This window comes from Paramisgurnus dabryanus, chromosome 18 (assembly GCF_030506205.2).
Source record: "Paramisgurnus dabryanus chromosome 18, PD_genome_1.1, whole genome shotgun sequence".
Taxonomy (NCBI): Eukaryota; Metazoa; Chordata; class Actinopteri; order Cypriniformes; family Cobitidae; genus Paramisgurnus; species Paramisgurnus dabryanus.
In genome coordinates, this window is record NC_133354.1 from 15063669 (window position 1) to 15088981 (window position 25313).

The following is a 25313-nucleotide window of genomic DNA, read 5'->3' on the forward strand; positions in this document are numbered from 1 at the left end:
AAACATTTTAGTTATAGGCCAAACAGTGTTTTTAGGATATAAGCACAAATTGTTTAAGTGTTAAAACAGCATTAAAGCCCAATACAAATGTCATGATTTTCAAATACACAGTCCTGATCAATAGTCTATTACCTGATACTGTGCAAAATCTAAGAGCACTTGTTTTTGCAATACAGTGATCATATATAATTATTTCTCAGAGGGTTAAGACAAAAAATCTTTTTTCCATAGTATCATCAGGGTTCCCACAGGTCCTTGAAATCCTTGAAAGTTTACGAATCTGGGGGAAAAAAATCCTGGAAAGTTTAAAAATATATACATACATAGATACAGGTCATTGAAAGTGTTTGAATCTATTTTTTGCAAAAAGTGTTTGGAAAAAAATCCATATTATTCCCTGTGTAGTGTAGGATAATATCATAAAAATTCTCGACTTTTTAAGCACACATGCTAAACTGTTCGCTTTAAATGCTTATATCTTCTGTATGCGAAGGTTTATTCATACCAAAATGCTTTTTTGCAGTTGTTTTTGACAAATGAAAACCAGTCGGGTTACGTATGTAACTTTTGTTTCCTGAGAAGGGAATGAGGCGCTGCGTCTCCCTTGCCATACTTCCTGCGTCCCTCTAATGCCATCTTTGGCAATATTTCAGATAGTGATATACGTCCTGGCTCCCGCGTCACTCTGTCTTTGTCGTTAAGCCTCACCATTGGTTGAATTTGATAAAAACACATTCAGACGCACTTACCCTGGGAGGTGTCCCTACAGTGTCACCGCAGTGACGCAACGCGAGTTCCCTTGAAAGGGAACTGTAACAATGTATCTTTAAAGGTAACACAATGTAACCTTGCTCTCACTTGAAATGTGTCCCCACATTTAGTCCTTGAATTTGACGGTATTGGATCTTGAAAGTCCTTGAAAGGTTTTTAGTCCTTGAATTAAGGTTTGGGAACCCTGTAGTATGTGTGCTGTGTAGTGTTGTATATTGTCCGGCTGACAATGAGAGTTCAGTGTATGTGTAGATCCAGGTCCAGGTTTGGAGATATTCCTCTGACTATTGAACGCATCCATTTGGCACCATTTGAAAAGCCCAGACAGGATAGAGAATAGCGAAAATGCTTTTAGTTAAGCACTTAATCACTATAGCCAAGAGACTACATGTGGAGTTGACAGCAAACTGTAGATTTGACTCAGTCGGCAGGCCAATTATTAGAGTGTCCAATCTGAACTGAACTGTGTGTCTAGAGTCAGGTGGTCTCATTCAGTTGTGGTATAATAAAGACAGTTCTATCATTACCTCTCAATCCTACAAACCTCAGTCTATTAGCTTCTATTTGTCATTGTAAATGAGTAATTTCAGAGCAGAGTCTATTAGCCTTTACATCACTCAGGGAAACTCATTGTCTCGTGGGTTTAATGCACTGCACCTCATGCTGGTTGTAATAACATGCATTCTGTAATGTTCTGCCTGAATAAAACTATTGTTGGATTTGCTCCCACAGCTGTGTTAAAAGAGAGGAAGAACAACCTTAGTAATTATTCCCAGTGCCAAAAGCTATAAATACATAGATCAAATATATTTGGAAAGTAACTAGAGGCAGTATTTTGTTTAAAGGGTGTTCAGTGTGATCCACAGGAATACTGATACAGTTATACTCCTTCTTATGCTTAAAGTCACAGTACCTCCTATGGTTACATCAAAATAATATCAGATTTGGGCTTCTTAGGACACAGTGAGATATCACAATTAGTGATCTATTGTGTTGTTGAGGTTTTTTTAAATTCCACTCAAAACTGATCTTGTTACCTTAGTAGTTCAAGCTACATAGAAATTAAGATGAAATATAATCAAAGAAATACGTGTTTGGAGATAATATGCAAATAATATGAGACTATGACTCTAAACAAATCAAATGGGGTGTACCCGCCTTTGTTATCCTTGATGTTAGATTAAACCAATGTTTCAACTGCGCCCGCCTGCCCCCCAAAGAAATGTCATGCCCGAAAAGAATTACAAACTTAGAATGTTAATTAAATAAAACATATTAAATGATATACAAAGTAGTGCTGTTGGTTAGTAGCCTAATTTTTCTGAGGGTTAATTACACAGAATGTATGATACATTAATGTATTTGTATAAAAGGTCATACAACTGGGCCCCCCGGTACCATCTCACGCCCCCCAGTTTGACAACCACTGGATTAATTTCATGCAGTACCACGTATTCCTACCATAGATGTTCGAGGGAAAGTTTGTGACACAATGGGCCCTATTTTAATGATCTAGCCACACAATCTACAAGGGTGTTTCTAAATCCAATTTTGCTAATTTAACGATTTTAAAAATTGTGGGACTAGTGCACCGTCTGAAAGGGTTGTTCCTATTCTCATAATGAGTAATGGGTGTGTTTGGGCGTAACACGCAATAAACCAATCTCTCATCCCTTTTAAAAGCCAGTTGCGCTCACCCATGCCGATTCCCTATTAAGATGACAGAATTTGTAAACTGAAAAACTAAGTAGAGAAAGAAGACCACCAGTTCAAAGCTGCCTTCAGACCAGCAGCGACTAGCAGTAGAGCGACGAGATCTCTTTGATTTCAATGAAAGCTTGGTGACTTCTGGCTACACAGGCGACAGTAACTCCCCAGTCACATTAGCCACAAGAGACAGAGCGACAGGCTACAATTCATTTTCAATGGGAGTGGCCGTCTTCCAGCGACAAGCAACGAGCTCGCTGCTGCGCGAGCAAGGTGGGGCCAAAATAGACAAGAAGGCTATTTTATGCAAATGCTGAGTGATGCGACAAAGCGACTGCCAATCGGAGTGAAGGGGCAGCGTGATGTAGGTCTGTGGCCGAGTCGAAGAAAATAATTCAAGATGGCGGAAAATGCGTATCTCTGTATATATCTGATAAGTTTGGCATTTTATCTCATATATTTTTTACTTTTATCGAGAAAAAAAAAAAAAACAAATACTTTTAAATCCAAAAACATCGTTCTTGTAACTTAACAATACCTCTAAAGTGACTTTTGATTCTGCTTTTAGATACTTGCCATGGAACGCCCATCAAGCGAGTGCGTGACGCTCGGTGTCGCTCACTTTTGTAGCTAATGTGACTGTAGGGTAATCGTTGGGGACTAGATGGGGCGTGTCCAGTCACGCGACAAGGTTGAGAAATGTTTAACTTTATGCAAATTATGAGCAACATAAAAATGCATTGTTTTGATTTGTATTAAAGTTGTTGTTTTTTTGTATTGAAACCTTTAAAAGTCATTTTCTTTTAGTCATGGAAGTAAAATTAGCAAATATATATAGATAGCCTACATGATAGAGCTGGCGAAAAAAATCATCTGCGATTCTCATTTCGTGTCTCATCAGAGAAGCCGGTTCGGTGATTAGTAGTAAACCGCTATCACCTGCTTTCAGATGGAGCGGCATTTACTACACAGAGCCGTATTTCACCAAAAGCTATAGGCAAAATTGTGTTCATAATTGTTGAAGATCGTCTACAATTATGAACGCGATTTTGCCTAGCTTCTTGGTGAAATACAGCTGTGTAAATGCCTCTCCATCTGAAAGCAGGTGATGGCAACAACAACAGTGGAATAAATCTTATTGTAAAGTGTTAGCAGTATTATACTGTACAACATTTTTATGGACTTTGATGTCTCTATTGTATAAGATTTAAATAGTTAGATTTTAAATAAAGTACAACAATACTTACAGTATATAATACACACGCTACACCCTAACAGAAGCAGTAAGTGCTAGCTCATCTCATATAGTGAGTAACTACATTTTGTTTCTGTTTAAATGATCTTTATTCACAGACTGTTTTGTCTGTGCTGTCTGGTGCAATGTCTTTTCATGGTTTGACCTACGTTGTTAATAGAATTAGATTTTCTGTGCACTGCAATGTTTTTGGTCATTAATATTCTTAGAATGAGTTGGTCCTTGTGCCCTTACTAGGGTGATTTTAAAATGTATGATGCCCTGTGAAGCACCGATCAGAGCGTATCTTGAAAGATATTCTGATACATACTTGTAGATTCATGCTTTTATAAAAAAGTTCATAAGACAAATTGAGATTTATCTGAAAGCTAAAATAAACTTAACAATGATCTTTGGTTTTGTTAGGATACCACGATATATAATTATAATTTTTGGCATAGAAATGTATCATTTTGACCCATACAATGTATTTTTGGCTATTGCTACAAATATACTTATGCGACTTATGACTGGTTTTATGGTCCAGTGTCAAATTTTTTTAATTTTGAATATATGTGTTATATTCTATGTCAATGCATAACATCTTTAGATCAAAATAATGCAAACAATGTTTCGCTTAACGCGCCAAGCCATGTACGATCTCTTACTTTCCTTTTTGCCTTGACCTTTTTGAAAATGATCTAATTATCCAGTACGTCTTATTTTTGCTGATTTCTTTTTCACTCTTTCTCTGTATTTCTGTCGTAGGACCTTCACATGGTGACTTCTAATGTTATCGTTTTAAACCAGAAACATGGTCATTCTGCAACAGGTAAGACAGAGTACATTAAGACCAAAGACTGTCATATGTGTTTATTTTTACCATGCCACTTCTGTTGGTATTGATTTTTTTATTGTTGATTTTTTTATATTGATTTATTAGATTTGATTTCTTGTTTGTCCATAGGGCGACTATGTCTGGTTAGACCTCAGAACAGGTCAGGAATTTGACGTCCCTGTTGGTGCCGTGGTCAAACTCTGTGACTCAGGTCATATTCAGGTTCTTGACGATGAAGGAAAGGTGGGTTTTTAGGGTGTAGGCTACTATTCATAATACTGTCTCAACTAGGAGACAACACAAGTTGGTAAACTAAAAAGCTCTTGTCATTCAGAAATGATTGTTGAATTGAGGAGCTCAGATGCAAAAGCTGCTAAACGTCACCTCTGTTTGAATTAGATAATGGTATTAACCAAATGCTTTTACCGAACATATTATACGTTGTGCTTTAAACCCGCTCAGGTTATTCAGAAATAGTGCTTTGTTGGCAAAATCAAGTCTGATAAAAAAAAATGCTAATTTACAAGAAAACATGTCAGACACACTTAGAGGGTTTTGCACCTAAACTCTTCAATTATTTTGTTGTTGGTTTCTTTGGCAGTAGTCTTGTCTTGTTTTCCATATAGGAGCATAGGATCTCTCTCCAGAATGCTACAAACATCAAGCCTATGCACCCAACCTCTATTCATGGAGTGGAGGACATGATCCGTCTCGGAGACCTGAATGAGGCTGGAATCCTCCGAAATCTGTTGATCCGTTACAATGACAGAGTTATATATGTAAGTATAATAGCTTTACATTTTTCTTTCTTGTCTTTGATGTTACTTTTCTCCTCATTACCATCAGCTTGTTGTTTTTGTACTTACTTTTAAGTACATTTTTAAAGATTTAGCCCTGCAAAATTGGATCTCAAAGAGAAATAGTCTATCATTGGAACATTTGCATTGATTTATGACTATACATTGCAAGGAGACCAAAATATTTTACAGGCACTGATCGCTGAAACTGAAATCAGGGTCTATCGTTTTATAAAAATGATTGAGAGAAATGAATGAATGATTTGTTTTGGTTTCTAACATTGTGTAGACGGCTTTCAAGGTCATTGGTTTTTTTTTCACATCAAATTGCCTTTGTGAAATAAGACCTTTTCATCAACGAATACTCCAAAGATTGTAACCACTAGAATACTTGATGCCAGGGATTTTAACTTTGTCATAGCCATGTAAATTGATTTGTGCATTATTTCAGTAAATGGGCAATCAGAGAGTAAATGGTCTCTCAAGAAACCCCTGTGCCTTTTTGAACAAGCCTATCATAAGCAATGCTGTGACTCACCAAATATTTTTGATTTTATTTCCATTTTTAAATGACATTTAAATCTCTGGTTTTCAATGAGGACTTTTGGACCCTACTGTATTTCAGACATACACAGGATCAATCTTGGTAGCAGTGAATCCATATCAGCTTCTGCCCATCTACACGGCTGACCAGATCCGTCTCTACACAAACAAAAAGATAGGAGAGATGCCCCCCCACATTTTTAGCATTGCGGATAACTGCTACTTTAATATGCAAAAAAACAACAAGGATCAGTGCTGTATAATTAGGTAAAATAATAAACTAATACACTTTAAAGCCAATGTGTTACCATAATAATGTTGAATCTGTGTGTATATACATGTGTTTATGTGTGAAGTGGTGAATCTGGAGCTGGAAAGACCGAAAGCACCAAGTTGATCTTGCAGTTTTTGGCGGCTATCAGTGGGCAACACTCCTGGATTGAGCAGCAGGTTCTGGAGGCCAATCCTATTTTAGAAGGTCAGGAAGATCTTAACAGCTAATGACGTAAACAAGAAAAGTTCTGTTTCACATTCATTCAATGTTTTTCAGTGGTACAGTAGTTTAGTGTCCAAGGAAATTGCTTTTCTTTAACTTGCCTTGGAAGATAAGAGCACCAATTTTAGGTCACGGCATAGCGATCTGCCCTATGATCTGCTCTACACCTTTAATAGCATTTTACACTTTTGCTATAAGGGCTTTTGGATTCATGCCCGGCATTCCAGAGCTGTTCACATGCATAAATCTTCATGAGCTGCCAGAGCTGGCTTTAGGCTTTGGACAATTTGGGATTTTTGTTTACCAAAACATGTCAATACATTTTATGACAAAATTAAATCTAACGAGTATATTCTGTATATCAGAGAGGAAATTTAAACATTTAAAATGTATGTATTTGGTCTTTTTTTACTTGTGGACTGAGAAAATATTGTAATTTTGTTAATTAATTTCAGTAATTTCCTGTAATTCCAATTTAAATTCAGATTCAACATCCTGTAGGTGTGGCCAGTTCATGTAATGAATATAAATTTTCACAATATATATTTAAAATATGTGTATTTATGTATATAAATATGTATATTCAGAATTTTGTCCAGTCCTTTATAAAGGATAACGAAAGACTTATGTAACTAGACTACTTCTTTACGGATTTATTTGCTATAACTACCGGCTAGCTGTAGGTTATCTCGCTTATTACAAGATGAACATGCATGGTTAAATCTTTTCTAAATAAAACCTCATATATTTTATGAATGATGAATATTAATATTGAATTTATTTGTGATTATTAAATTACACCAGGCGGCACAGTGGCTCTGTGGATAGCAATGTTGCTTCACAGCAAGCCTCAAGCTGCATTATTAAAAAAAAAAAAATTGTAGAACAATAAACCTCAAAATTTTGCCACTGGCCAATCAGAATCAAGCATTTCATAGTGCCATATAATAATAAGTATGTAACCTTGTGTGAGTGAGATTTCTTTGAAGTGTTCGTTGTTTCCACAGCATTCGGTAATGCCAAGACCATACGCAATGATAACTCCAGCCGGTTTGGGAAATACATTGATATTCACTTCAACAAGCGTGGCGCTATCGAGGGGGCAAAGATCGAGCAGTATCTGCTGGAGAAATCTAGAGTTTGCAGACAGGTGAGAAATTACATTTTCATTTATGCATTCGGCAGACACTGTTATCTAAAGCCATTTACATGTATTTATTTAGCATATGCTTTATCCAAAGGACTTAAATAGCATTACAAGACGCACATTTTTTATCGCAACATGATCTCAGGGAAGGTCGTGTTATAGTCATGCAAAATTTGATTAATTTATTTGTGTCCATGGCACGACTTTCTTTTTCGTTTCATTTTATGTGTTGTTTTATCTTTTCTTTTTCTATTTTTAAATAATTGTCGCTTGGGGTTGGGGTTAGATTTGGGGTTTGGGTTAGGATGTACTTTTATGTATTGGTTTCTACATGTTTTTCTTCCACTTTTAAAACTATTCTCTCCTGGAGTTGGGGTTTGGGTTAGGATGTCTAAAAATGTAACAGAAAGTGATTCTAACCCTAACCCCAAGCAACAAGGTAAGAAAACAGGAAAAAACAATGAAAAAACAATACATAAAATGACACAAAAAAGAAAATCGTGTCACGAAAAAGACATTCAGGCTCAAGGCATGAAAAAAGCTGAATTTCGTGACATGGACACAAATAAATAAAATTTTGTGTGACTATAACACGACTTCCCGTGAAAGCAGTCTGTTTTATCCGTATGTGTGCTTGATTGAATCCTTGACCTTTTGCGCTGGTAACTCAATGATCTACTACTGTAGTTTTTATTATTTATTGTGATGATGTCACTAATGAGATTGTTATTTTCTTTTTAGGCACCAGATGAGAGAAACTACCATATTTTCTACTGTATGTTAGCAGGCATGAGCCCTGATCAAAAGACTAAACTAGGTCTTGGACTGGCTACAGACTACACATATCTTACTATGGTAAGGACTTCATGGCCCTCTGAGATTTTTTATATTATATTATTAAATATATTGTGTGTCACCTGTGTCCTTCTCTCTTGGCTTGTCATCCAGGGTAACTGTACAGTGTGTGAGGGGAGGAAAGATATGAAGGAATATTCCAGCATCCTTTCAGCCATGAAGGTCCTGATGTTTACCGACACCGAGAACTGGGAGATCTCCAAACTGTTGGCTGCGATCCTGCATATGGGCAATATGCGTTACGAAGGTTAGATACATAGCATGAAGACAGTGTTAATATGAATGATTGATGGTCCAGCATAAGATTGTATATTGTTTTACACAGCTCGAACCCTTAAAAACCTTGATACGTGCGTGGTGGTTCGCTCACCGGACCTGGCCAAAGCAGCCGCCCTACTAGAGGTGAGATGATTTAATGTGACTCGTTTCTGAATAGACAGATATGCTGTTAGAAAGATATTGTAGATGTCTGTTTGCTTTGGTGTAGTTTTAAGATGGCACATGGGTGGCTGTGCCAGAGCTGGTGTTTCTTGGAAGGGGTTTGTGGAGATTCCTCTCTCTCTCATTAGCTTTGTATTTCTGCTTTATCTTTGCAGTAGCGAGAGAAGAGTTAGAGATAAATGTAGTCATTAGTAAGGATCAGACTTTCATTCGAATGTTGTTATTGGAGACACTGGCACAGCGTGACAAGTCTGTTCAGACATGCTGCCTGCAGCGCTATACTGTCGGTCTGTTCAATTTCTGTGTCTGCATTTATGTTACCACAGTCCAGAGTCTTTGTTTTACAGATGGTGTTTTAAGTTTGATTTGAGTAGCTGTGTTCGTGATTTTTGTCAAAACCATTTTCTTTGCTTGTGTCTGCCCCCTGGTGGCAAAAGATATATATGGCTCTTTCTTTTAGTCTTATATCTGTACTGAAATCCTTAAAAAATGTGGAATTCATAAATATTTTGTCGCCTTAGGGTTGTATGCGTCAAAACCGCCGCCATCTTGGAACAGGGGTCTTGTCATGGGAAGTAGCTAGGTAACGCTTCTATGTCTGCCTGTACTTCGAATTCATGGACGATGTCAGACTTTTGTGCTGCGTATGGATGTTAGGCCTACTAGCACTATGCATTTTATTTAGAAAAAGTAGATTTTCTTGATATAAAAACTTTACATTTTCTCTGGACTCAATGCTAGATACGTGTCTGACCGTTGGAACAAACAAACAAAAAAACATAGAAAATTGCATTCATGACGATTTATGGTGATTTTATTTCCGTAACACCTTTGTCTACATTGACGCTGATGCATTAAAGAGAAGGGACTCCCCTGTTTCAAGATGGCGGCTCTATTTGACGCATTCATTCCATTGTACTGCCGTAGCCAAGGCAACATCTAATATACCGTATATATTTATGAATATTTTGGGTGAAAATATTTTACTTTACTTTAGTTGTTTACACCCCAAAAATTTTATGTTGAAAAAAAATCTTTACTTCATGTGCATTTGGAAGACACTGTTAGCCAAAGCAATCTGCAAGGATTACATTTTATCAGTAGGTGTGTTCCCTTGGATCGAACCCATGACCTTACTCAATACTATACCAACTTAAGGTACCAAAAAGTTAATAGATGAAAGGCTTATATGTTTATCTCTAAATAATGATTGGTAATGTGCATTCTTTCTACAGGTGGACCCTCAAGATGTTATGACGTGTCTGACCACCCGCACACTGATCACCAGGGGTGAAAGTGTGTCCACCCCTCTCAGTATGGACCAGGGGCTGGACGTCCGCGATGCATTTGTCAAAGTAATGTTGATTTAAATCAGCAAATGTTTTTTTCTAGCTCAAGATTTGTCACGGAAGTTGGTGGTAACCACTGAGCTGTGATCTTTGTTTCCATCAGGGAATCTACGGGAGGTTGTTTGTGTGGATAGTGGATAAAATCAATGCGGCAATCTTCAGGTCTCCGTCCTCTGAAAACAAGTCTGCTAGCAGGTCCATTGGCTTGCTTGACATCTTCGGCTTTGAGAATTTCACTGTTAACAGGTCTGCATCAGGTCCTCATAGCTTTGTTGTGGTTAAAAGTTTAGTTTTTTCTCATCATGTGCCTTTTTTCTTTAGTTTTGAGCAACTGTGCATCAACTTTGCGAACGAGAACCTGCAACAATTCTTCGTTCGTCACGTTTTCAAGTTAGAGCAGGAGGAGTATAACCTAGAGGACATCAACTGGCAACACATCGAGTTTACAGACAACCAGGATGCCTTGGACATGATTGCCATCAAACCTATGAATATCATTTCCCTTATTGATGAAGAGAGCAAGTTTCCAAAGGTAATTTGATTTTGGCACCACATGAGACAAGTCTCTTCTGTAAATGGCTGGATTATAATATTAGCCTTTACAAACAAGGTCTGTCTCTTCTGTTGCTCATACATGATGCCTTTTTGTGTTTCTTAGGGTACGGATGCTACGATGCTAAACAAGCTCAACTCTCAGCACAAACTAAATACCAACTACATCACCACTAAACACAGTCATGAGACGCAGTTTGGCATTCAGCACTTTGCTGGAGTGGTGCAGTATGAAACTAAGGGTACTGCCTTAAATATTAAAACAGATAAAATTAAAGGTGAATTTAGGTTGATTGGGACCGTTTTTAACAGACAGTGTCAAAAAAGTGTCCCAACTGAACTCACAAAATTATTTATTTGCAACAATTGTGGCCCAACAAAAAGTGGCACTGTTTTCTATGCTTAAAGTCGCAATGAAATTGAAATGAAAAACTATATATGTATTTTTAATAGTGTGGTATTATTAACAAATGACTTATCTGTGAGCTTCATTATTTTTTAAAAATTCGTGTGTGCTCATAATCTTTAATCAAAAATGCAAATCTCCTCCCCTCCTCAAAACGATCTCTCTTCACTTCCGGTCAAAAGTATGGCAGGTGGGCGGGGTCCGGGAGAAGATCGCAGTGATTAGCAATTAGCAACACGACCCAACTTCAAACGATCCAATCAGATCTCGATGGACAAATTCAAATCCAGCCCTGCCTTATTTCATCTCAAAAGCCGTTTCATTCGGATATACGTCACCACGGGGAAAATAAGGCAATCGCTACTTCCGTTTCATGGCGACTTTAAGCTTGTACACAAACAGGTTGTGTTTGTTAACATTAGTTAATGCATTACATCTACATAATTTATTAATCTTAGTATATGTGAATTTTGGCCTTTACTAATGCACTTTAAAAATAAGTTGTACTTGTTTACATTAGTTTACTAACATAAACAATTGTAAAACTATTGCTTATTGTAAGTGAATGCTAGCTAATGCAACAAACAAATGAAGAGTTTGGTTCCAAAACGCGTTAAATGCCATTTGAAAAAAATTGTTACCGCAAGAATCACTATTGTATCAGGTTAGTATTCTTAATTTTACGCAAAATACAATATCCGCCGTGTTATTCTGTCATATTTTTTCCAGTTTTTCCAAAACGCAATGGTTTTCTGATACGGGAAAGAAACATAAGCCTTTAAAAATCAAATAATTTACGTGAGAGGCACTCGGGAGACAAAAAAATGCCGGCTGTTGCTTGTTCTCCCGACAGCATCAAGCTTCTGTCATGCTAACACATTAACCCAAAGGGATCTTATGAAAAACTTTCCATTATTTTACACAAAGTCAACGAAAATTGAGCGGGACCAAAATATTTTACAGCTGATCGCTGTCAAAAAAGTTCAGTGACGACGTCCCAAGGATGACAGCAGCAATGACAGTGTTTGTAATATGACAAAGTGTGTTTTTATTAATGCCATTAATGTTTATTTTTTAATCACCACTAGTCACCTAAATGAATATAACATGGCAAAGATGAATCAACATTTATGTATTGATTTAATAGATTTATAGCATTTTGAAAATAAACTTGGATTTATTGCATTTTGTTGAAAAATAATCAGATTATGGATTAGAATTTTTAATGTTATTATAACCTAAGGATGCTATGTGAAAGTTTGTAACAAAAAATAGTGGTTTTCATCTTGTCACTTTCTTGGTATAGAAAACACATTTTTACCCAAATTAGTCAAAATGGATTTATTGCGTTTTGTAACCAAACTCTTCAAATACAACCTTATAAACCGTGTGATGTTTTTTAAAAAAAAATAGGAATGACAAATACTGAAAATAAATTCATTTTTGTATTTTCAATAAAAAATACTATTGTGCTTTTGGTTCACCATTCAGGTTTCCTGGAAAAAAACCGAGACAGCCTCCATAGTGACATCATCCAACTGGTGCACTCGTCCAAAAACAAGTTCATCAAGCAGATCTTCCAAGCTGATGTTGCCATGGTGATGCCCTTTTTCAATACTGAATCCATATTTGCTCGTCATTAACATGCTCATGACACACCAGATCTCTGAGAGGGCCAAATGCTGGCCATGCAGGAGGTTTATGTCAGGGTTGCATAATAAAAAAGCAAAAGATGACCTATGCAAATATAATTGCCCTCATGAATGAGTAAGTACCTCAATAGAAGTGACTGCGTTACAAATGAGTGAACTTTCATTTCATTTTAATAACACTGGCCTTTCAACATGGGCCATCCATGTGACAATGTCAGCGCCGTATGGCTTACACAGCTTTTTTCCTGAAGTCTTTGTGTATGTCAGCTATAATCTCTTCTGGCTGATTATCAGCAGACTTGGCTAACAGCAGTCAACTCTCTCTCTTTCTCTCTCTCTCTTTTTTGTTTCATCGTCTTATAATCGTTTTTCCACTTTATATTTGACCTCAGTTTCTATGTGGCTATTTGGAGCCAACTACATCCCTTCAAAAGGTAATCAATGGTGATCACCCCAGTAGTTTTGTGTCCCTGTTGAACTACACATTTCCTTTATAGTCCTTCGCTGAAACTCATTCCTGTGGTTTTTTCTCCAATGGCAATGGTTTCTGTTGAGGTAGTCAGTAAAGGCTGACAAAAGGATTTAAAGGGGTAGTTTGCCCCAAAATGCAAGTTTATGCATTTGGCTGACACTTTGCAGTGCATTCAAGTTACGCACATTTAATCAGAATGTGTTATTCTTGGACTTGAACCAATGACTTTACCATTGCTAACCAATCTACAGAAACGCATTTACAGTACAATGTTTAATTTAAATGACTTTACTTCTTTTGTGGAACACCAATGACGTTTCTGATGTGCTTTCAAATTCACTCAATTTTGCTATAAATAACTTAACATAAACATACCTTCTCACCGGGGTGAACTATTTCTTTAATAAATATAACAGTGCAGTGAACTGTGGGAAAACATTAGTCATCAACACCCATCACATGGAGGTTCAGTTTAGAGTTAGATGTGGCTTGTTCTCGCTGGCATTATTTTGAGGTCTTTGCGAGAGAAAACCTTTCCATTTACTTTTTCTTGGCACTGTGAGAAGATTGAGAAAGGGGAAACCGCTTGAGTACTTTATCTTCGCATGCACGCACCCCGCTGCCTTCTTAAAGCGTTTGCATGCATAGCAAAAGGAATAGGAGCGAATTAAGAGTGAATAAAGGAGAACCAATGAAGAACCTAAAGGAAAATAATGAGAGAAAATATACCAGGACTATGTTTACAAGAAATTTGATAGACAGAAGAAAAGGTTGGATGAAAAAATGGCCACACAGAGAAGTAAAAACCAAACCGTGCCTTTGTTATGTGCATAGGATGGATTTAGTTGTAGCTTTGTGTGGTGTTCATTGTGAAGTGTATGTGTGCTTTCATATTTGTTAACTTCTGCACAAATGTACTTAATAGCAGAATGTTTGTATTTTCAGGGAGTAGAGACCAGGAAGCGCTCCCCGACTTTGAGCAGTCAGTTTAAACGCTCGCTGGAGCTGCTCATGAGGACCCTAAGCGTTTGTCAGCCGTTTTTTGTGCGCTGCATCAAACCCAATGAACTCAAAAAGCCCATGGTAAGTCGGTTTGTGTTGCAGCGTGTGACTAAAAGCAATGCATATCATTTAAAAACTGTGTGAGAGTTTTGCTTTTGTTTTTAATTAACTTTATAGCTATTATTGTTATTATGAAACGATTGTTATTGCTAATGCCTCAAGTTTTTCCAAACCTGTATGTATTTCTTTGTTCTGCTGAACACAAAGGAGGATATTTGTAATCAAGCAGGATCACGATTGACTTCTGCAGTAGGAAACAAATACAATGGAAGTTAATGGTGCCCCAAAACAGTTTGGCTATAAACATTGCTCATTTGGGGAACTATCCTTATAAATATAACTGCCCTATACAATCTTTCTGCTATCTGCATCAATCTAAAATAACTACATAACTTTTGAGGAGTATTTCAAATTATTGCAATATGCACATTTGCAGCCTCAATATACCTTGCAGCCCTAATTATTGCAGTAAAAATAGCATTTTTGTATATATTATCTCTGGTACAGTATCACTATGAAAGTTTTCTACATGAAGATCCTTGAATTTTGGATAATAAGTCCTTGCTTACAACACTTGTTCTTTCCTCTGCAGATGTTTGATAGAGGTTTGTGTGTCAGGCAGTTGCGCTACTCTGGTATGATGCAGACCATTCGCATACGCAGAGCCGGATATCCCATTCGCTACACATTTGCCGAGTTTGTTGACCGTTATCGTGTCCTCATGCCTGGAGTAAAACCAGCGAACAAGCAGGCAGGTCTAATGCAGTCATCGGTACTGAAGCATGTTTTGTGTTCGACAGATTTTTGGTGTGTTAGATTTACCACATGCTGATATTGTTTGAAAAGTAGTGACAATATGATGGGTGCTTTTACAGGAAGATCTGCGAGGGACCTGTCAGCGAATAGTTGTATCGGTTCTGCAGAAAGATGTTGACTGGCAGATAGGAAAGACCAAAATCTTTTTGAAGGTTTGCCGAATTTTTGAAGTTTTTATTTTCTGTAGTAATAATTGGGTTGTTTCAACCCAGCATAGGTTTGTTTATAAACCAATAATGGGGTTTCTCCAATATTTACCCAACCATGGGTTAAATCAACCAAATTTTTGTCTTATGTAGATATGCTTTGACATTTAGCTGCTTATTTTGTCTATGCACCTCACACAAATACAGGAAGAGTACCTAAGTGACTGACACATAAACTAACCAATCAGATTAGTGCTGGTGATTTCAGTCAGTGCTTGCCATTGTGATATATACTATAGAGTTAACGGAAATGTGACATATGTGACCCTACTTGTAAAAACCCAGTCTTATGTCTTATTATATTATAATGCAATATAATAGTGACTCAGTAAGGTCATATCAAAATGAAAGTAAAATCAAACTTTGATGCTCCTTATCTCATAATTAGATTGAGACTATAGCCTGGATTTTTACAAACACCCCCACTTATAATTTGGTCTCTTGCTGTAGGATCATCATGACATGCAGCTAGAAATGGAAAGAGATAAAGCGATAACTGAAAAGGTTGTTCTCATCCAGAAAGCTGCAAGGGGGTTGAAGGAAAGGTAATGAAAAGCAAAAAAAAAAAAAAAAACATGAAGTCTAAATGTCACATGTGTGATATCTTTGTGTTGTTTTTTAAGGACTTACTTTCTAAAGGTCAAAAGAGCGGTGACATTAATCCAGAGGATATGGAGAGGCTACATCTGTAGAAAACACTACACTGCTGTGAGTTTTGTCTGTTGTATGGGAAATCTGCACTGACGTTATGTTTCCAGAAAAACTGAACCATTCTCAATGCACCTCTTTTCCAGATGTGTGTGGGTTTCTTGCGGCTACAGGCTTTGTTCAGGTCACGAAAGCTGTACTTGGCGTATCAAGCGACCAGAACACGCATCACTCTGCTTCAGGCTCGTTGCCATGGTTTCCTGGTGCGGCAGAGGTTCTCCAGGCGCTTCCATGCAGTCCTGACCATCCAGGCTTATGTGCGAGGAATGATAGCACGGAGAATGTGCAAACATCTCAGATTAGAGGTGACTTTATACTATAATATTTCATTTACATTTATGGATTTGGCAGATGCTTTAATCCAAAGATACTTCGGGGGCATTCAAGCTATACATTTAAAGGATTAGTCCATTTTCTTAAACAAAAAAAAACAAGTTCATTTACTCACCACCATGTCATCCAAAATGTTGATGTCTTTCTTTGTACAGTCGAGAAGAAAACAAAGAAAGTTTTTTTGAGGAAAACATTCCAGGTTTTTACTCAATTTTAATGGACTTTAATGGACCCCAACACATAACAGTTTTAATGCAGTTTAAAATTGCAGTTTCAACAGAGTTTCAAAAGACTCTAAACAATCCCAAAGAGGCACACAGGTCTTATCTAGCAAAACGATTGTCATTTTTGTCAAGAAAAATAAAAACAACTTCTCGTTTGTCTCCGGTCCTGTGACGCGGCAGTGCAACCTCACCTAATTGCATAATGACGTCGAAAGGTCACGTGTTACATATATGAAACACACATTTGCGGACCATTTTAAACAATAAACTGACACAAAGACATTAATTAGTATCATTCAACATACAACAACGTTGGAACGGTCCTCTTTCTCCACACTTGATAACACTGGGCGTAGTTTCGCATTCATCATTTGTGACGTGATGACGTATTGAGTGAGGTCGCGCTGGCACGTCATAGGACTGGAGATAGACGAGAAGTTGTGGTTTAAAAGTGCATTTTTTTCTTGTCAAAATGACAATAGTTTCGCTAGACAAGACCCTTATGCCTCGTTTGGGATCGTTTATAGTCCTTTGAAACTCCATTGAAACTGCAATTTTAAACTGCATTAAAACTGTGACGTGTTGGGGTCCATTAAAGTCCATTAAAATGAGAAAAATCCTGGAATGTTTTCCTTAAAAAACATAATTTCTTCTCCACTGAACAAAGAAAGACATCAACATTTTAGATGACATAGTGGTGTGCAAATTATCTGGATTTTTTTAAGAAAATTGACTAATCCTTTAATTGCATGTTCTCTGCAATTCGAAACCGTGACATTTTGCACTGCTAACACCATACTCTACAAATTGAGCTACAGGAACACTCCTTTTTATGTTACACCTAAAAAACGTTTTGACAAAAAAATTCTTAAATAATCTTGGAGGAACCAAATATTTTCTTTTTTGCCAATGCTTTTGTAGCACCTGTATGTTTAAGAGTGTACTGTTATTTTATAAAAGTTTTCTTTTTTCAAAATCTCTGACCTGGAACTAAATCGGATGTCTATCAAGGTCCTCAGCCTTAGGCCTACTTACCTTCTGAAGACTCATAGCCTTAACATTTAAAATTAAATATCTTTATATATCTCAAACTAATTGCATTAAACAACATAATGCCCTATTTTGACTAATTTCTTTCTCTGAATAAATGTTCTATCTGTGCAGAGGGAACGCCGGTTAGAGGCTGAAAGACAGCGGTTGGCTGAAGAGGAGCGCTTGAGGAACCAGATGACGGCACGCAGGGCCCGGGCAGAAGCTGAGAGGAAGCATCGGGAGCGTCTGGCACAGCTCGACCGAGAGCAGGAGGAGAGAGAGCAGGCAGAGCGAGATGAGACCCGCAGGAAAAAGGAGATGCTGGAGCAGATGGAGAGAGAGAAACAGGAACCGGTCAACGACTCCGATATGGTGGACAAGATGTTCGGCTTCCTGGGCAATGCCAACTCCTTCCCCAACCTGGAGGGTGAAGCTCCAGAGGGCTTTGAGGTGTGTGGCTTTGTGATATATAAGTCTGCCCTGCTGAAAAAAAACGACTAAGACCAGTCAAAACTAGTTTTCTGGTCTAAGCTGGTCTTCCACTCTAGTGTCACTTTTCAACTGGTTTGGTTGGGAGACCAATTAAAAGGCGGGGACTTTTGAAAAACACTTTGGAAAAGGGAGTCGTGCTGAGAACCAAAACACACTTGTAGCCAATCAGCAGTAAGGGGCGTGTCTACTAACCAACCTCGTTGCCTGGGTTACATATGTGTGGAGCGGGTCTATCAAAAAAAGGTCCAGATTTTATTGGGGTAGGGGCGTGTTTGTTTAGGTGATTTCAAATATCAACATTGGCTTTCAGAGATCATGCATCCCACCTTTAAAAGACCTTAGACCAGAAAACTTAAGGAGATTTACTGTGCTAATTAAGTTTGCTTTGGTTTTGATTTAACAGGATCTAGAGAATGTGACGACAAAGTTTGGGGAAGATGTTATTGACAAGGCTCTTCTGCTTCCCGATGATGAAGAGGAAGACCTATCAGAGTATACCTTTGTGAAGTTTGCGGCAACGTACTTTCAGGGAAATGCCACGTATACGTACATGCGCCGGCCACTGAAACAACCTCTGCTGTTTCATGAGGATGAAGGAGATCAGCTAGTAAGTGTCTTTAAACCAGTTTCATTTACTTTATCTCACACAGGTTTGACTAGTGTCCATTATTTAAAGGGGACACATGACGAATATCTAACTTTTTCCATGTTTAAGTGCTATAATTGGCTCCCCAGTGCATCTATCAACCTGAAAATGTGAAAAAGATCAACCCAGTAACTTAGTTTTGATAAACCATTCTCTGCAAGAATGTGAAAAAATAGGTGATTTGCATATAAAAGGTTATTTGCATATAAAAGGACACACCCAAAAACGGCACATTTTTGCTCACACCTACAAAGTGACAATTTGAACATGCTATAATAAATTATCTATATGGTATTTTGAGCTATAGAGTAAGAAATTCACATACATATTCTGGGGACACCAAAGACTTATTTGACATCTTTATAAAGTCTTGGAAATGTCCCCTTTAATATACTGTAGATTGCTGACCGAAAGTTTTGATTTCCTGTAGGCTGCTCTGGCTGTGTGGATCACAGTGTTGAGGTTTATGGGAGATCTCCCTGAACCCAAATACCATATCAGTATTAGTGATGGCAGTGAGAAAATTCCAGTTATGACTAAGATCTATGAGACGTTAGGAAAGAGGACCTACAAAAGAGAGCTGCTGGCCCTGCAAGTGGATGAGGAGGTGAGAAAGAAGATTTTGTAGTGAAAGTAAGAAGCCATACTGGTCTTTTCAACAGGGATTAATAGTTTTGTGTGTGTATGGTATATGTACTGTATAAAAGCTTTGTATTATTGATCCCAGAGTTCCACCAGTGACATCCAAAAGAGAAACAGTGTTCGGCATAAGCTGGTGTCACTCACGCTTAAGAAAAAATCAAAGATTACAGAGGAGGTAACTACACTTTTTCTGTACTTTTCTGCAAAATTTCCTTTTAAGACACCTAAAGGCACCATGCATTCAATTTAAGCATTTACATTACATTTACAGGTAGAAGGCTTTGATATCTTTAATATTGACTGAGTAAGGTCACTTCAAAAAGATTGAATTCAATTACTAAAATTGCAAGACTTTAGCTTGGATTCACAGACAGGATCACATTTATTAGTTTTTGCAATTCTTTTTTGTGACGGTACGCTATTCCTTAGGTGACCAGAAGACTGACAGACAACGATTACATCCTACAAGGAAACAGCATGCTGGAAGAAAGGCCAACATCTAATTTAGAAAAACTCCACTTTATTATTGGCAATGGCATTTTACGCCCCACCCTCAGGTCATTATATTTGTACTGTTGTGTTGTACACCGCATACCAATCTGTATATGGTACAATTTCAATTTTGTGTTCATTTCCCCTTTCTCAGAGATGAGATCTACTGTCAGATATGTAAACAGCTGACCCAGAACTCATCCAAAACCAGTCACGCCCGAGGCTGGATTCTCCTGTCCCTCTGTGTCGGCTGCTTTGCCCCGTCTGAAAAATTTGTTAAGGTAAAAACCAGTTTATTTTAACCAAATCAAATTATTTAGGCTCATTTTTGATCACCTGTATCCGTTTTTTTTTTCAGTATCTGCGGACATTCATTAACAGCGGGCCACCTGGGTATGCTCCTTATTGTGAGGAGAGATTAAGAAGAACATTTGTGAATAAAACAAGAACACAGCCTCCTTCCTGGCTCGAGCTACAGGTATTTTCAGTGCGGCCCGCAAATCCCATTAGACCTTACTGGAAAAATAATTGTGGGGGAAAATGAATTATCTGGCTTTCCCCTTGCAGGCTACTAAATCGAAGAAACCCATTATACTGCCAGTGACTTTCATGGATGGCACCACAAAGACCCTGCTTACAGACTCTGCCACTACGGCTGAGGAGCTCTGCAATGCTTTGTCAGACAAAATTGGCCTAAAGGATCGCTTTGGCTTCTCTTTATACATCGCTCTCTTTGATAAGGTTTCATAAACTCATCTTAATTCATTCACTTTTTGCTACACAAAATCATCCTACGTAATGTAAAGAACATTCTTTAAAAATATAACCTTGATTTCTTTAACACTGACTGAGTAAAGTCACGTCAAAGATTGAAATCAATGTGTAATCAATGACTGAAATCAAACTTTGATAATCATAATAAGATTATAAGACTTGATGTGGACACATATTTGGTCTAATTTAAAGGGATAGTTCACCCAAAAATGTCATTAATGACTCACTCTTACGTCGTTCCAAACTCGTAAGACCTCTGTTCATCTTCAGAAACACAGTTTAAGATGTTTTATATTTATTCCAAGAGCTTGTTGACCCTTCATTGAAAATCTATGTACGGTATGCTGTCCATGTCCAGAAAGGTAATTAAACATCATCAAAGTAGTCCATGAGACATCAGTGGGTCAGTTAGAATGTGTTGAACCATTGAAAATACATTTTGGTCCAAAAACCAAAATACGCAAGACTAAAGTCACGTGGCTGCAGTGACGCGGATGCCGTATTATCCTCAGACATGTTTCCGAAGTTTGTTTTTTCAAACTTAAAGCGTGCGTCTCCCTCAGACTGTAAACGAAGCCCGGGCACACAATAAACAGATGGGGTGCACCAGATAACACGTCATACGCGTCACTGCAGTCACGTGACTTTAGTCTCGGGCATGCGCTTCACAACAGAAACATTCTTACATGCTTCAACACATTCTAACTGACCCACTGATGTCACATTGAGTACTTTGATTATGTTTTTATTAACTTTCTGACAGTATACCGTACGTAGATTTTTAATGAAGGGTCCGAGAGCTCTCAGACTAAATCTAAAACATCTTAAACTGTGTTCCAAAGATGAACGGAGGTCTTACAAGTTTGGAACGACATGAAGGTGTGTCATTAACTCTTTCCCCGCCATTGACGAGATATCTCGTCAATTAAGAGAAAACGCTTCCCCGCCAATGACGAGATTTTCCGTCTTTCCCCAATACCGCTATTATCCACCAGGTGGCCCTTCCGCAACTTTTTAAACCCGGAAGTATTGCCCTATGGCAAGCGGCTGCATGTCCGTGTCTGTTTTAAAGATCGCTCTGAATGGGATCTCTATGAAAAGTCCGTCACAAAAATGGAATTATCTCTGCTTTTTGCTCAAAATGTGGTGTTTTTGCAGAAACTTACCCATATTCAAAAGCTGATTACAAAAGAACCACTAAAGGTAGGATGAAACGTTTTTTTTTAGTTTGAAAGCAGAGGGTCTGTTCTTTCATTTGGCATATAGTATGTTTATATATTTAAAGAAGAACATTTTCTGGAAGGCATTAAACTTTGGTGAAAATCATGAAAAACGTTGGCGCTGGCTGGCAACTTTTTAAAAAAAATGCTGGCGGTGAAAGAGTTAATGACATTATTTTTATTTTTGGGTGAACTAAACCATTAAGACCCCCAAAATGTGTATGTATCTTCCACAGGTGTCATCTCTGGGCAGTGGAAAGGACCATGTGATGGATGCTGTGTCGCAGTGCGAGCAGTATGCTAAAGAACAAGGCGCACAGGAGCGAAACGCCCCTTGGAGGCTCTTCTTCAGAAAGGAAATCTTCACGCCTTGGCACAACCCCGCTGAGGACAGTGTGGCCACAAACCTTATCTACCAGCAAATTGTGCGCGGGGTGAAATTCGGGGAGTACCGCTGTGATAGGGTGAGAACGTTTGCGTTTGTATTCCACATGGCTCTGTGAAAGTCACTTGTGTGAATGGCGTGTGCAAATGTTTGCGACCTTTATTATCCTAGGAGGAGGATCTGGCCGAGTTGGCTTCTCAGCAGTATTACGTGGACTATGGGTCAGAGATACTACAGGATCGCCTTATTAGCCTCATTTCTTCCTACATACCAGATAGAGAAATTACAGCCTCCAAGACCATGGAGAAATGGGCCCTAAGTATCACTGCAGCTCTTAAAAAGGTTTTTTAAAAATTATATATACTGTATATACATTGTATCAGTGTATGTGTGTGTTTTCCCTGAGATCAAACCCATGACCTTTGCATTGCTCTACCAGTTAGGCTAACGCACAAAGGCAGGAATGCAACAACAAGCTATAACAGCATATTTTGTACTTAGGCCAGCAGTTTTTGAAATAGCCATTGATAAAACATGATAGATGATCACTAATCTATATTTTGGGAGAATAAAAGTCTGATTGAAGAACAGGTTAAAGGGATAGTTCACTCAAAAATGAAAATAATGTCATTAATGACTCACCCTCATGTCGTTCCAAACTCGGAAGACCTTTGTTCATCTTTGGAAGACAGTTTAAGATGTTTAATATTTAGTTTGAGAGCTTGTTGACCCTTCATTGAAAATCTATGTACGGTATACTGTCCATGTCCAGAAAGGTAATAAAACATCATCAAAGTAGTCCATGTGACATCAGTGGGTCAGTTAGAATGTGTTGAAGCATCGAAAATACATTTTGGTCCAAAAAGACAAAAATTACGACTTTATTCAGCATTGTCTTCTCCTCCGCGTCTGTTGTAAAGCGCCTGCGCGAGATTAAAGTCACGTGACTGCAGTGATGCGGATGACGTGTTATCTGGTGCGCCCCATCTGGCTTTTTTTGTGCACCCAGGCTTCGTTTACAGTCTGAGGGAGATGCACGCTGTAAAACTTCGCAAAACATGTCTGAGGATAACACGTCATCCGCGTCACTGCAGTCACGTGACTTTAGTCTTGCACATGCGCTTCACAACAGACGTGGAAGAGAAGACAATGCTGAATAAAGTCGTAATTTTTGATATTTTTGGACCAAAATTATTTTTTTGATGCTTCAACACATTCTAACTGACCCACTGATTTCACATGGACTACTTTGATGATGTTTTTATTACCTTTCTGGACATGGACAGTATACCGTACGTAGATTTTCAATGAACGGTCAACAAGCTCACAGACTAAATTTAAAACATCTTAAACTGTGTTTCTGAAGATGAACGGAGGTCTTACGAGTTTGGAACGACATGAGGGTGAGTCATTAATGACATAAATTTCATTTTTGGGTGAACTATCCCATTAATATTTGATTGGTGAGCCTTTGGGGAACATAGATCACGTTTCTTTCCTTCAGGAGGGAAGGGCTGTTTTAATTACCCTTTTACTTTTCCTAGGCTAAAGCGATGGGCATGAATGTTTAATAGTTGCGATCAATGTTATAGATTGTCCTTGTAGTGTGGTAATGGATGGGTTACATGTAATGCTTATAAGCAGGTAATAAGAGAAGAGGTGATTGCCTTCGAGACGATGACCAGTATAATGAGCGAAAGATATTGATGGTTGCATCTCCACAGGGAATCTACACGCAGAAGAGGTTGGACTCACAGAGGGTTAAGGAGGATGTGGTGGATTTTGCTCGATTTAGGTGGCCTTTACTTTTTTCACGCTTTTACGAGGCCTTCAAATTCTCAGGTAGCTGGAACACACTGTCATAATGAGTTTTAAGTAGTAGGACATTTGGTTAAGTTGTTTTATTTTTTTATCTGAACAGGGCCTAGTCTCCCAAAGAACGATGTTATAGTAGCAGTTAACTGGACCGGAGTTTATTTTGTGGATGAACAGGAGCAGGTTCTTCTGGATCTTTCTTTCCCAGAGATCACGGCAGTCTCCAGCAGCAGGTGCAGTAGATGTACCAAAACCAAACCTATTTTATTGGATGTAAATACTGTCTTCATTGTAATATAGTTCTTGCATTGCAGAGGAGGAAAGCTGCAGGGACAGAGCTTTACTCTGGGCACCATTAAAGGAGACGAGTACACCTTCACATCCAACAATGCAGAGGACATCCGGGATCTGGTCGTCACCTTTTTGGAGGGCCTACGTTCAAGATCAAAGTTTGTAGTGGCCATGGTGGACAGTCATTGCTCTCGTAAGTACACAATGACCATACATTTCTTTTTTTTAAAGTTGGTTCAACTTTAAAAACTAATGGATTCCAAACTGAAGCATCGCATTCCTCACTCTAGATTACTTGCGGGATTTAACTTTGTGTCGTGCGAATACACGTTTCAGGGTGAATAGCGAGTGTTTATTCTACTCATTATGTGCCAAATTCTCCTCATTCGCATCGCCCTGCACAAGTTTGCATCTATTCGCGTCTTTGCATTGACTTTGTATTTAATCTACTTACGCAAATCGTTGAATTCACGTATGAAGCATTGCATTCCTTACTCTAGATTCCTTGTGGGATTTAACTTCGTGTCTTTTGAATATTTCGCTTGAGTTGAATATTTTCAACTTGTGCGGAGATGTGTTTAAGGGAAATAGCGTTTGTTTTCGCGACAATCACACTGTCCAAATCGTGTAATTCGTATCGCTCCGTGCAAGTTCACGTCTATTTGCGTCTTTGCAGTGTATGTAATCTACTAGCGCAAATCGCTGAATTTGCATATGAAGCCTCGCGTTCCTCAATCTAGATTACTTGTGGGATCTACGAAAATTAACCTTGGTTTTACTACAGTTAAAACCAAAAAACCATGGTTACTGTAGTAAAACCATAGTCACCACAAAATAACCATGGTTTTGACAACCATGGTTTTCAAAAACCATAGTTAAACCATGGTTAGTGTAGTAAAAACACAGTTTTGCTGA

General features: G+C 38.1%; 1 protein-coding gene across 1 annotated transcript in view; it reads left to right on the forward strand.

Moving 5' to 3' along the window:
* The window catches only part of myo7ab (myosin VIIAb), a 36549-nt gene that overhangs the window by 3196 nt on the left and 8040 nt on the right, over window positions 1-25313 (forward strand). Inside the window, exons 2-34 of the mRNA XM_065286871.1 lie at window positions 4481-4544; window positions 4680-4793; window positions 5177-5329; window positions 5973-6157; window positions 6247-6368; window positions 7394-7536; window positions 8275-8388; window positions 8482-8635; window positions 8714-8790; window positions 10065-10184; window positions 10282-10424; window positions 10500-10710; window positions 10837-10972; window positions 12628-12734; window positions 14206-14343; window positions 14915-15077; window positions 15202-15290; window positions 15795-15889; window positions 15968-16052; window positions 16139-16357; window positions 17774-18091; window positions 18537-18740; window positions 19210-19386; window positions 19507-19596; window positions 19851-19978; window positions 20068-20194; window positions 20272-20391; window positions 20481-20654; window positions 22144-22371; window positions 22464-22634; window positions 24017-24134; window positions 24214-24340; window positions 24422-24591. Coding sequence (XP_065142943.1) covers window positions 4527-4544; window positions 4680-4793; window positions 5177-5329; window positions 5973-6157; window positions 6247-6368; window positions 7394-7536; window positions 8275-8388; window positions 8482-8635; window positions 8714-8790; window positions 10065-10184; window positions 10282-10424; window positions 10500-10710; window positions 10837-10972; window positions 12628-12734; window positions 14206-14343; window positions 14915-15077; window positions 15202-15290; window positions 15795-15889; window positions 15968-16052; window positions 16139-16357; window positions 17774-18091; window positions 18537-18740; window positions 19210-19386; window positions 19507-19596; window positions 19851-19978; window positions 20068-20194; window positions 20272-20391; window positions 20481-20654; window positions 22144-22371; window positions 22464-22634; window positions 24017-24134; window positions 24214-24340; window positions 24422-24591 — 4738 coding nt within the window. The 5' untranslated portion in view covers window positions 4481-4526. The remainder of the gene's footprint in view (window positions 1-4480; window positions 4545-4679; window positions 4794-5176; window positions 5330-5972; window positions 6158-6246; window positions 6369-7393; window positions 7537-8274; window positions 8389-8481; window positions 8636-8713; window positions 8791-10064; window positions 10185-10281; window positions 10425-10499; window positions 10711-10836; window positions 10973-12627; window positions 12735-14205; window positions 14344-14914; window positions 15078-15201; window positions 15291-15794; window positions 15890-15967; window positions 16053-16138; window positions 16358-17773; window positions 18092-18536; window positions 18741-19209; window positions 19387-19506; window positions 19597-19850; window positions 19979-20067; window positions 20195-20271; window positions 20392-20480; window positions 20655-22143; window positions 22372-22463; window positions 22635-24016; window positions 24135-24213; window positions 24341-24421; window positions 24592-25313) is intronic.